Source organism: Chanodichthys erythropterus, chromosome 13 (genome assembly GCF_024489055.1).
Source record: "Chanodichthys erythropterus isolate Z2021 chromosome 13, ASM2448905v1, whole genome shotgun sequence".
Taxonomy (NCBI): domain Eukaryota; kingdom Metazoa; phylum Chordata; class Actinopteri; order Cypriniformes; family Xenocyprididae; genus Chanodichthys; species Chanodichthys erythropterus.
Window position 1 is genome coordinate 52,533,748 of NC_090233.1, and position 13,188 is coordinate 52,546,935.

Below are 13,188 nucleotides of genomic sequence, written 5' to 3' on the forward strand. Positions count from 1 at the left end.
GGTTGCCGAATGACTAAAGAAACGTTATCAGCAAGATGGTATAAAACTGTACATTTCTTGTTTTTTTACCACTTACTGCTATTGTACTTATACCAATGATGTAAATGAACGCAGTTATAATAGCAAAATATGTGAGAGAGAGTTGCTATTGTGTGACGATATTATATTGCCTTGATTAATTTATATTTCACCATAAAGACACATGTTTGACATAGACTATTTTATTATTGACAAATAAAATATAATATTACAATCATTGCAGAAGCAGCTGCTCAAACAGTTCAAATTATCATTCCTGTTATATTGTGATAAACACTTACATCATCAAGCTTTGCCTGTTCTCATAATTAGTGCAAGCTGACAGTTAATAAGCTGATTTACATGATTTAATGAGAGTGATCTAAGAGAGTAAAACTGTCCTCATTTTCTAGACTTTGTGTACGTCTACAGACCCTGAATTAATAATAAAGACACTAGCATTAACTGATCAACAAGCAGACAGAAACTGTACAATAACATGCTGAACTGAGCAAAATAAATCAGAGCATCACTTGGGATTGTTTGTTAACATTTAAAAGACATTGAAAGTATTTATAATGGCACTGACAGAATCCATTAGGAGTCAATTATATTAGATTCATATTCCTCTGCTCATGTGTTTTTTGTATAATTATTCATCTGATTTGTGATGGTTCTTGTTCACAGAGGCATAAAGTTCACTGCAGTTTTCTGGAGCTCCAACTTTTGCTCCTCTGATGGAGGAATACGTCACTTTATCATCACAGTGAACCTGAATGAACATCACAGTAATTGTTTCAACACAGTTATTACAGCATGATGTTTGAGCTCAATTCAACACAGAACTTTTGAAGAACTGCAGAGAAGAATAAAAGCGATATACTGTAGGTCATGCTGAGAGAAGCTGGACAACATCAAGGAAGTGTTTGCTCACCTTCTTCTTTTTGCCTTGGTTTTTACTGTACGCAGTGACCTCGGTGTAAGTCACATGATCATCTGTCTGCTCCTAAATATCAATGAAAATATGACAAACCAAGCTATTAAAGGCTGATCCGTCACTACTATCTTACACAGGTGCTGCAGATGTTTCAGGTAAAGTATGTGTGAAATGTACCACAGTAACTGTCAAATATATACAGATTATTGAAGATTAATCGTATTGTTCACTGGGAGTAGGATGAATGGAAATGTTGATTGTGTCAGTGGTTCCACCATATTTATTATTATCTGTGACTTTAGACCAGAAACAGTACAAATACACTAACTTGTCATAATCTATTCTGACTAATAAGAGTGTCATATTTCAGGGTCAGTCCTCTGTGGAGAAGAGCTTAAACACTAATAACTCATGGATCAACCTGCAATACTCACCACAGAGTCATCAGTCCTTCTTCTGTTATCTGAAACATGATGTAATGGGAATATTTATGATCAAACAGACAAATAGTCTCTAATGCAGATGACAATCAGCTTTTAAAAGAGTCTAGAAGAGTTCTGTTTTTATTCCCAGGTGGAAAAAAAGTAGTACATGTCTTTAATGTACTTAAACTGCTCTACTTTCATGCACTACTTTTGTACTTAATATACTAAAAATTCTTCTTTAGTACTTAAGATAATCTTAAGAACATGTAAGTGTACTCAACTGTGCTATTTTGAGACACCATGAAATATGAACTAAAATATGCTTTTAACATACTATCTCTATATTTAAAAAAATTATTTAGATATCACTTATAGTACATTTTACATAGTACATTTTTTAAATACAGAGATAGTATATTAAAAGCACATTTTAGTTCATATTTCATGGTGTCTCCAAATATCAAAGTTGAGTACACTTAGATGTTCTTAAGATGATCTTAAGAAGTACTAAAGTAGAATTTTTAGTATAATAAGTACAAAATTAGTGCGTGAAAATAGAGCACTTTAAGTACATTAAAGAAATGTACATTTTTTTCACCTGGTTTAACTCACTGATTTCTCTTCACTTAGAAGAAATCTGTCTAAATTACACATTTATTTTATCAGATGCTTTGGATTTTTTGTCTGTTGTTACAAAATATGAGAAACTCTGAAAACTCACCTGCTCTTTTTTTAAGAATCACCCAGAGAATTAGAGCAAGAAGGAGAACAGCGAATGAAGCGCCAACAATCCCAATCCCAATCCCAATCCCAATCACTGAGAGAAAGAATATAGAGAGACACATTCAGCATTACTGCAAATATATAAAAACAACAGCTACAAATAAAATGATAAATGACACATTTAATAGCATAATTATCCATATTTATCATGAAGTAAATTGATGCTTGTGATGAGGATTTTATAGAAAGTTCAGTAAGTTTATTACAGCAGTGATGGTCCTCTGAGATACTGGTGTCACTTCACAGTTCAGCGACTTTAACGTTGTTGGCAAAATGGCAAGGCCCCTATGAAGTGAAGCGGAAAGTGGGTCCAGTGACCTACGAAATTGAGATTCCTTCAAGAAGCCAGCCTCTGCAGGTCTTCCATATCAACATGCTAAAGAAGTGGCATTCCCGTAAACCATCGTCAGATATGGCAGAGAGCACACCAGTCCTAGTGACTGACAATGCTATGCTTGTGAGAGCAGTAGAAGAGGAAGAGGAGGTTGAGGAGCAATACATCCCTGGACATCCAGGCCAGAGTGAGTTGAATCTTGATCACTTGACTGAGAACCAGAAACAACAGCTGATGGGATGTTTACCTGACCACCTTTTCATGGACTCACCTGGAAGGACAGACCTTATCTATCATTCTATCATCCTGAATGACCCTAAACCCATCCGACAGCCTATCTATCGTGTGCCTGAAAGACTGCTGCCAGTGATGAAAGAGGAGCTGGAGACCATGCAGACTCTAGGGGTAATAGAACCATCCACCAGTGAGTGGAGCAGCCCTATCGTGCTGGTACCCAAGAAGGATGGCACGCTCCGGTTCTGCCTGGACTTCCGTAAACTGAATAGTGTCAGTAAGTTTGACCCTTATCTCATGCCGAGAGTGGATGAACTGGTTGAAAGACTTGGAAGAGCAACATACCTCAGCACTCTCGATCTCTGCAAAGGGTATTGGCAAGTTCCGTTGAAGCCAGAATGCAAGGAGCTTACAGCATTTAAGACCCCATTTGGAGTCTTTCAGTTCCAGGTTCTTCCGTTTGGGCTTCATGGGGCTCCAGCAACATTTCAGAGAATGATGGACCAGATTCTCCAGGGGACAGAAATGTTTGCTGCAGCCTACTTGGATGACATTATTATTTTTAGCCAGAGCTGGGAGGAACACCTAAGGCATCTACAAGAGGTGCTAAAGAGGATAAAGACTGCTGGACTGACCATTCGCCCAGACAAGTGTGCCAAGGCTGAGACCCAATACCTGGGGTATGTACTGGGACATGGTGTGGTCCGACCACAAGTTGGTAAAATCGAAGCCATTAAGAATGCTGAGAGGCCTGTGACCAAAAAATAGGTACGGTCCTTCTTGGGACTGGTTGGCTGGTACCGACAGTTTGTGCCAAACTTCTCAGCCCGGGCAGTTGCCCTGACTAACCTCACCAAAAAATGCCACCCAAACAAGGTGAATTGGACTATGGACTGTGAAAAGGCCTTTCAGGATTTGAAGGACTCATTATGTAAGGAACCAGTGCTTCAGAGTCCTGACTTTGAGAAACTGTTCACTATGCAGACTGATGCTTCAGAGCATCGCCTGGGAGCTGTGCTGTTGCAGGGTGAACAAGGAAATCTAAAACCAATTTCCTATATCAGCAGGAAGCTCCTTCCCTGGGAGACAAAGTACTCAACGGTGGAGAAGGAATGCCTTGCAGTTAAATGGGCGTTGGACTCTCTGCGCTATTATTTACTTGGACGTAAGTTCCGGCTGGAGACTGATCATCGGGCTCTGGCCTGGTTAGGCCAGATGAGAGACACCAATGCTCGAATCACTAGGTGCTTTCTGGCCATTCAGCCTTTTGATTTTGAAGTGCTTTACAGAACTGGGACTCAAAATTGCACCGCTGACTTCCTCTCAAGGACACCTCAAGAGGTGTCTGGAGAAGGGGGGGGGGATGTCAAAGACTGACTGTGACCTAGGACTTTTATTTTGAAGGGACTGAGCATGGGTATATGTACAACAAACTCTTTCCACCATTACACATACATACAAACTAAATGCCGGCAAACTATACCATCCTTATGTAGTTGTATGTTTGTGCCCTAATTTTGGAGTTGTGACATCCCAGTTATCATCCCAAGTTGTTAGTTTTGTTTTTGTCTGTTAAATATTGTTATTTGTTTAAATGTTTAATGTTCAGTAATGTATCCTGTTCCAATAATGTTACACAGAAAAGAATACCAAAATACTTTACACAATAGGTGTTTATTTCATTTTCTTTAGTTATCAAGTTAACTTCAATGCTCAATGCTCTCACTTGCCAAACCTGTCCACATGGGAAGTAGCCATTTTTAAGCTAACATTTGTTCATGGCAGATTTCTCCATCTGGTTCTGACCTCATAGGGGAGGGAGAGAACTGTGGATGTAAGTGTTTTCTTATATGTCTTGTCTTTATTGATTTGAGCAGTTTAAACTGTAATATATGCAAATGATGTATGTTGTAGAGCCGAACTATAATGACGGAATTATGGTTTTATTTTGTCATCTGCTTGTAACTTAAAAGTGTTCCCCGTAAAATGGTATGTTCCAAATATAGGAGGAGCCAAAGCTTTAAAAGGCAGCCATTTTAGGGGAATGGAAGATAGAGAGGTTGAATTGCACATGTATTTTGGGCCTGGACATTGGCATAGCCAAACTTACATTTATTGATATATTATAAATAAGTTTGATTTATCTCCTTGTTTGTTTTCTTTGTTGTTTTGTTTTTGACTATTGCTACTGTGCACAACTGGGAGAACTACTTGTTTGCACTTTTTGGATTAAAACCACTCTGAACTGTGCATTTTTGTCCCCTGCTGGTTTTTTTACACCTCTGGCCGCTGGTACATCCTAACAGATCTCCTATTCTTTTCAGAGATGATATTGCCAGAAGAAATATCATTTTTAAGGTGAAAAACATTTCTGATACTTCTTCTATTGGTTCAAAAGGAGCCTCAGCTAACCCTTGCAACACTATAGTCAAGTCCCATGCTGGAGTCCTTGAACGTACCACAGGCCTCAGCCTCAATGTACCACGGAGGAAGCATATGACTAGGGGATCTCGACCCACTGAGGAACCCCCCACAGGAACATGATAAGCCGAGATGGCTGCTATATATATATACCTTCAAAGTTGAAGGAGTTAAACCTTCTGAAAATTTTTCTTAAAGGAACTGAAGCACAAAGCTGATAGGTGACTGGACAGGGTCCATATTACGTTGACTACACCATGTAGAGAACAATTTCCATTTGTACATATACAACTTCCTCGTGGAGGGAGCTCTGGATTGAAGGATAGTCTCCACAACCTCGGTTGAGAGACCTGAATCTATGAGCCTTGCCCCCTCAGAGGCCAGGCCCACAGCCTACATAGTTCTGGGCGGGGATGGAGAATCATGCCGCCCGCTTGTGACAGGAGATCCTGTCTGAGAGGAAGCTCCATAGGAGAGCCGTGAAGTAAGGATATCAGATCCACAAACCATATCCTGGTCGGCCAGTACGGGGCCACCAGTATCAGATCGACCCCTTCCTGGCAAACTTTTTCCAGAACTCCCGGGAGCAGTGAGACCGGGGGAAATGCATACAGACGCAGCCTCGGCCACGTCTGTAGCATGGCATCCAGCCCTAGAGGTGCTGGGTGCGTCAGAGAATACTACAGAGGGCACTGGGTTGACTCCTCTGTGACAAACAGGTCAACTTGAGCTCGACCAAATTTTTTCCAAATAAGCTCCACCACCTCAGTGTGGAGTTTCCATTCCCCAGGCCTCGGGCCCTGCCTCGACAGGGCGTCTACCCCCACATTTAGATGCCCTGGGATATAAGCTGCTTTTACTGAGAGGTGCTTTCCCTGGGCCCACAGGAGGATCCGACGGGCCAATTTGTAAAGTTGATGAGACCGTAGACCCCCCTGATGGTTGATGTATGAGACCACCGACGTGTTGTCTGTGCGAACCAACATGTGATGGCCCCTCAGGTCTGGGAGGAAGTGTTTCAGTGCAAGAAACACCGCCATGATCTCCAGCCGATTTATGTGCCAGGAGAGCTGATGGTCCTCCCATAGACCCTGAGCCGAGCGATCACTCATGATCGCCCCCCAGCCCCTGAGGGAAGCATCCGTCGTAAGCATTACACAACGACGAGAAGTCCCCAACACGGGTCCCTGGGACAGGAACCAAGGCTTTTTCCACATGACCAGAGCACGAAGGCATCGCTGCTTGACTTTGATCATGCGAAAAGGATTTCCCCTCGGAGAAAACCCCTTAGTCCTGAGCCACCACTGTAAGGGTCTCATGTGCAGAAGGCCAAAAGTAATCACGTTGGACGCAGCTGCCATCAGACCCAACAGTTTCTGAAACTGTTTTACAGTGAGTGACTGGCCTAGCTTCACCTGTGCTGACCACCCCGGTCCCCAAGCTCTCTGCGGGGGAGCACGGGTGGCCACACTGGCTTTTTGTTGCGCTCTGTGCGCTGAGGAGCTGGCTGACGGCCGAGGCTGCCCCCGCTCAGCAGCCTCGGGGAGATGGACACGGCGGGGAAGGAACTGCTGGAAGGCCGCAGACTGTTTACGTGTCTCCTGGAACCTATCGACGACAGATGACACTGCATCGCCGAATAGGCCCACAGGAGACAGCGGCGCATCCATGAGAATGTTTTTATCTTTTTCCTTCATGTCTGACAAATTGAGCCATAAATGTCTCTTCGTGGCCACCAAGGCTGCCATAGAGCAGCCAATTGACTTGGCCGTCTCCTTGGTGGCCCGGAGAGCTAGATCTGTTGCTCTTCTGAGTTCTTGAATGGACTCAAATGTCGCTTCCCCGCTCTCGTCTATTTCCCCCAGCACGTCAGCCTGATAAGCTTGCAAGATTGCCATCGTGTGAAGGCAAGCTGCAGCCTGACCTGCTGCCGAATAAGCCTTGCCCACCAAGCCCGATGTTGTCTTAAGAGGCTTAGTGGGCAATGTCGGGGTCTTGAGGGACGATGCAGACTCGGGCGAGAAATAGCTCGCAAGCGTCTCTTCAACCCGAGGCATCGCCCCATAGCCATGGTGTTTCAGCCCCATGATGTTACTGTATGTTGATGTTTGTGGGCTGAAAACACGATATTGCACTCGGTGTGGAGGTCGTGAAAGAACGGCAGACCCCGACGCTGGGGTAGTGACCGTGCAGGGAGGAAGCGCTCATCGAGTTTACTTTTTGGCTTTGTCTCACTCCTCTCCGCTGGCCAGTCTATTTTTAGTTTAGCGACTACCCTGGTCACCACCTCCAGCAGCTCCTCGTAAGCTGGGGATGAGGATGGCGGTTCCTCATCACCAGCCTTGACGCTCTCCATATCAACCTCCTCGGAGGAAGATATGTTGAGTGTCTGTGTCTCTCTACGGGGGGAAGAAACTGCAGCGTGTGCTTCCATCGCCAGAGGAGAGACACTGGGTCTGGCAGGTAGAGGAAGAGATAAGGCAGAGCTCCATCTGTGATCCCCACGAATGCAGTTTCCACTTTGCCTCGGCAGCAGCGGGACCCGATCCGCGGGGAACACTCGCCGCGGCACCCTCCGCGAAGAGAGCCCGGCGCGACCTCAGCACTCTGAGAGTGAGCCTTTCACAGTGTACACAGACAGCTCCCTTGAGAGCTGCCTATGCATGCTCAACTCCCAAACACATTGCACACATCTCGTGTGTGTCCCCACCCGAGATGAACCGAGTGCAGGGAGGCACACACTTTGTGAACTGCTGCTTGGTCTTTTCTTTTTCCACCATTTTATATATATATTTATTTGTCTTACTTGTGCTTTGAAACTCTTGTCCTCGGACGAAGAGATCACTGTGTGTATATATATATATATATATATATATATATATATATATATATATATATATATATATATATATATAACAGGACAAACAACACCAAATAAGATGAACAAGATAACAGAGAGCGCTTGCTGAAGACAACAGAAGCTAGTGTTCTTTGTTCTGGGTATGCTTTATAGTTTCCTGGTCCGTGACGTCACCCGCCTCTGACGTCTCGTCGCATCATTGGTTTAATACAGAGGTGCTTCACGAACACATCATACAGAGGGTTCCCATCACGTCATTGACGTAGCGACGATAGTTCCCACGAAAGGGAACACTGATTTGATGAAAGACAGTGATGATGTACCTTTATTTTCTGGTGTCTTTATAGTTGAGGGAACTTGAGAGTTTGTGGTGTGGACTGGAATCACATCTTTTGTTGTAACATCTTGAGCTATAAAGGATGAATGTTAGTTCAGATGCTACATGTGGTACAAAATGACAATTGTATTTTAAAGTTTTTTTCAACTGCTTATACACATTTTCAAAACTTTGTCTCTTTTTTTCAAAACACACAAATCCAAGAATTGCACACACAAAATGCAAAATGCCTCACATCTCTTGCAAAATGAAGCACTGCATTCAAAATATCACAAACACATCTCAAAAGCAAACATTTGTCTTATGTTGCTGTAATATTCTATTTTTGGATATATCATATACACACAATTATTCAAAATTTAAAGCTCTTCTTTCATGAGCTCCTATATACATTTCTGAACAAGATTGAAAGTAATTGGCAGAGAGATGTTGAAAAATTCATGGTAAACACAAAAGCAAGATTAAACCCAAACTATTTTTTTTTTTTTTTTACTGAAAGCATTTGTGGTTGTGAATTCACACTGTGAAAGAAAAGAAATATATCAACCATGTGTAGTTGGAAAGAAACAATGGTTGTGTTTGAAAAAGGAAAACAAGATTCTTTCTGTTAGTGACACGGTTCGTAGGTCTGTGGATTCTTCCTTGTCTTTAGCCCTATTCAGATGGGATTAGTTTTACATGGGGAGGTGGAGTAAAGTAATTTTACCTCAGGACGTCTGTAATATTAAATGGCCAATTCGCACAGGACAAGACATTTCAGTAAAACTAGCAGAAGTGGGAAGGGTAAATCGATTTATGCACCGCCATCACCTCCTTGTCGTCATGTATACGTTGCTTCCTGATACCATGTGTGCAAACACATATAATCTAAATATATAAACTATATATAACAGTTAGGTCCGGTCAAATTATTTATTAATTAAATTCTGATTGGATTATGATGGTATAGGCACTTTGCTAAAGATAAAATTTGTTTTGTGCCTCTGACAGTTGCTACGATCTTCTTTTTGCACTGAATGGTAGGCTATGGAAAATAACCTAACATTACTTGCGGTTTGCCACAGACTTGTCCCACCACCTACAACACAAATAAATGTTTCTTCAAGGCAAGGGTGTAACTTTGGTTTGAAAAGTGGGGGGGACACACACCCTCTAGGGGGGTCCGGGGGCATGCCCCCCCAGAAGAAAATTTTGTACATTTTAAAGATAAACTCATTAATATGGTGAACTTTGAGAGTTCAAAATAAAGAGCTCCAACCCATGTTCAGTATCCAAATTGAACAAAGAAAAAGTCTGTGCATTGGGTTTTACCTGAATCCACTGTTAAAAATAAATCATCCACCCGCCAAACGCCCAATGATATTCTCTGATTTAGATATCTGAACCTGATCATCCCATTACAATTGTTCACATGCCCCCCTGTAGGAAAGCTTTGTACATTTTAAATTTAAATGCATAAATCTGCTGCATTCTGAGAGCAAAATTAAGTGACTAGATCAATGAAGAAATTTGTTCTCTTGTAAACAATTTTGTGCTCTAATAGTATCTATTTATTGGTGATGGTATGGCACATTGGTCACATACACAACATATAGTAGGCTAAATGATAGTTCATAAGTGGTCAAACATGTAGAGTACACATTTAAACCATTAAAAATATGTAGCAAAAGAGGTTACCTTTGTTGAATTAATTTATTAGCAGGGGCCTGTATCCATACATCTGTATTTGTGCAACTAGTGGTCACTCTTTGACAATCCAGAAAACAACAAATGAATAAAAATATATAATCATAAGCTGAACAATAAATAAATAAATAAACTAGGTAAGTATATAATTCAGCAGTAAACTTTGCACAGTAATTTTATAAAATCCAAATGTTAACAAAAAGTTTAAAATTACTATTTGAATTCTTATAAAATGAAGAAAAAATAGATTAGATTTATATGTATAGCTATGTATAGAATTATATGTATTTATATTAATGTAAGATTAAAAGACATTTATTTTTAAATGTATTGTGCAGCTTTATAATGGGGCAACAAGATACGACAGAAAAAAATATGCTATTAATAATCTTTCAGTGTGCAAAACCATAATAATATGAAACGCTTCAAAACAGCAGTAAAAACCGCTTGAAACAATGCCGAGTCAGAGCGCGCAGTTTCGCTGAGCATTATAAATGTTTGGCACAAAGAGAATCCCTGTGTACATCTGCATCTAAGTCATGACATCGTTTAGAAACAGCATTAAACTCCAGCAAGATCAAGTTAGTTTATGCCAATCCACAGCCCTTTATCTAGGCTACATATCAAGTATTATAATCGGAATAGTTTTACCGTGCTGACTGTCTTTACTGAACGCGACGCTGTTTGAGTGCTGAACAGAGAATGATTGACAGCTGCAGCGGAGGGAAGAAGAGTTTCCGTGAACTTAAAAGTTAACGATGTACATATTCTTCTGTCCCTCACATGAAGCTATGGAATGGCTTCAGATGACTTTGAATATAGTGCACGAAAACTTAATTGGGGCTAGTCTATTTCTTTAGCTCCATTACTCCCACTTTTGCCGTATAAAATACCTGCTCATTAGAACCTTCACTGAGCTATTTTTAGAGTGTGCACGCAACGTTCTTGGACGCGAACGCGCGCATCGACACAGACAGGCTCTGTGTTCTGCTCCTCCATGACGGCGTTCGGTTAAAAAAATCATAAATTAATTTGAAAGTGGGGGGGACACAAACGGGATTTTGAAAAGCGGGGGGGGACATGTCCCCCCTGTCCCCAGTGGAAATTACGCCCTTGCTTCAAGGGCTTCCATGCTTTATACATGCGCAGAAAACTACTTTTAAACAGGAAATGACGGAATTTTACCGTACATATTTACAGCGGGTCTATTCAAACGGGATTAGTAGGCCATTACCTGAGGTAATTTTTCCGGACCTTTTTACAGAAGGTAAAAGTCACCATAATCTTTACTGACATTGTCCATAATGATTACTGAGATGGCACATTCGGACGGGACTAAAATCACTGAGAAGCTTTACCCCACCTCCCCATGTAAAACTAATCCCATCTGAATAGGGCTTTTGTGTGTGGGTGTGATCACCTGTGTTGCTGGGCAATTCATTATTGCTGATTAGCGATTGTCCTCAGCTGGTGCTTATCATCTGCTTTATACTGACTGTAGCTGTGTCCCAATTCAGGGGCTGCGCACTTCGAAGTGCATGAAAGGGGCGGGGTTTTGGAGTGGAGGGTTGCCAAGTCTGCGCAACAAAACCATCCCAAAAGTAGTGCAATCACAGCACAAGTGTGAAAGTATCCCAATCCCAGACTTGGCAACAATGAGCTGAGCATCGTTACATGGCTAGCGGCTGTGTGACAGATAGCTGACAGTTGACGTTTATGTGTGCATTTTAAAGATTTATGACTTTCTATTGGATTTTGACATGCTTCACGACGGGACACTGGACCAAAATATTTATGGTTAAACTAAGTTAGTTTTATATCGTCTGTGACTATTTAACCTTGTTTGTTTTATGTTAAATGAAATGTTAACTGTGAAAATACATTAATATTTATACATTTACTCTGTATTTAAGTCTAAATTTAAAGTATAGTTCATTAGGATTTTATTCAACTGCACTCCATCTCAGAGACAAATACAGTATTTATGAAAAACTGACGTTTTGGACATCACAGATATTACAGTTTGATTTAGATACTGGTGAACACGGGGCATATCTTACATTTATGTGAATTCACACCTGAACACCTGTCGTCACCGGCGCGCAATGAATTGTGGGATAGTGTAGACCGCGAAGTGTCTTGAGATGGGCGCTTCATTCCACCAAAGAATATAGACTGACAATAGATTTCGATGGGAATATCAGCTGCTTTGTTAAAAAAAACATACATTAAAGCTGAAATTAGCCGAAAACCTGAATGATGACAACACAGAATAACGTACAAACACTAGACTAGTGATCATTTAATTTTTTAACGGTTTATTATACAGACTTTGTTTATTTCTTCCACTTTTTTTCTCCACAAAACCTTTGCTCTCTAGAAACATGTCAGTTTTGGTTAAAATTCTTTAAAAGGCTTATAAACACTTAATTATTTCCAACATATGAAATTAAATTAAGGACATGCATCAGAAAAATTGGAATGTTAGACAATATTTTGCAGTGTTGTCTAATGTCCGTTAAAGCAAAAGTGTGAATTATGTGATAACGGACACAGCAATGCATCATGTATTATAAGATCATTATGTTTGTAGCGTGATCCATTAAAACGTACAATATAGCCTATATTTAAATTCAGTCCTAGATATTATTACTATTACTCCACTAGGTCTGAAATATATTGTTCGCTGCAAACATAATGATTTGAAATTTATTAATAAATGTGTAAAGTTGCATAAAATGGAAATACTCAAGTAGGCTAACTACGTTACCTCAGATGGATAAATGGTTGGATTCCACAACTGGTAATAAAACATATATAAGACAACACAACATTTACTGTAGGAGCCATACAATTTACTGGTGACTTAATTTTAAAAACTGTTCTATTGCGCTTCTGATTTGGCAGTGAAATTCGCAGATTTTGGGAGCGTAAGATGTGAAGGATTCTATGGTCCGGTTAGTATTTTCACCCCATAATGGCCGCGCTACTGGAGCGCCATCTAGTGACTGTTAGCAAAAAAGTATTGAAGTGTCGCCTCTTGGGTTCTATACTCTTTGGGTGCTTCTCAATTCTTATTTGTGCATCTGTAACAAGTTAAAGTATTTTTATATTTATATTTTTCCGTTTTCTTTGAGTAATATGTTGATTCTG

The 13,188-nt window shown here is 40.8% G+C and overlaps 1 protein-coding gene across 3 annotated transcripts in view; it reads right to left on the reverse strand.

Moving 5' to 3' along the window:
- Nucleotides 1–241: 241 nt before the first annotated feature.
- Nucleotides 242–13,188, reverse strand: part of LOC137034925 (uncharacterized) — a 32,401-nt gene continuing 19,454 nt past the window's right edge. For 2 of the 3 annotated variants that reach the window (XM_067408171.1, XM_067408170.1), the window contains exons 5-9: nt 8,336–8,422; nt 2,102–2,197; nt 1,390–1,418; nt 953–1,024; nt 242–790 (exon numbers count right to left, since the gene is read on the reverse strand). In XM_067408171.1, the coding sequence (XP_067264272.1) occupies nt 671–790; nt 953–1,024; nt 1,390–1,418; nt 2,102–2,197; nt 8,336–8,422 (404 nt within the window). In that variant the 3' untranslated portion in view covers nt 242–670. The remainder of the gene's footprint in view (nt 791–952; nt 1,025–1,389; nt 1,419–2,101; nt 2,198–8,335; nt 8,423–13,188) is intronic. The other variant, XM_067408173.1, reaches the window with a different exon arrangement.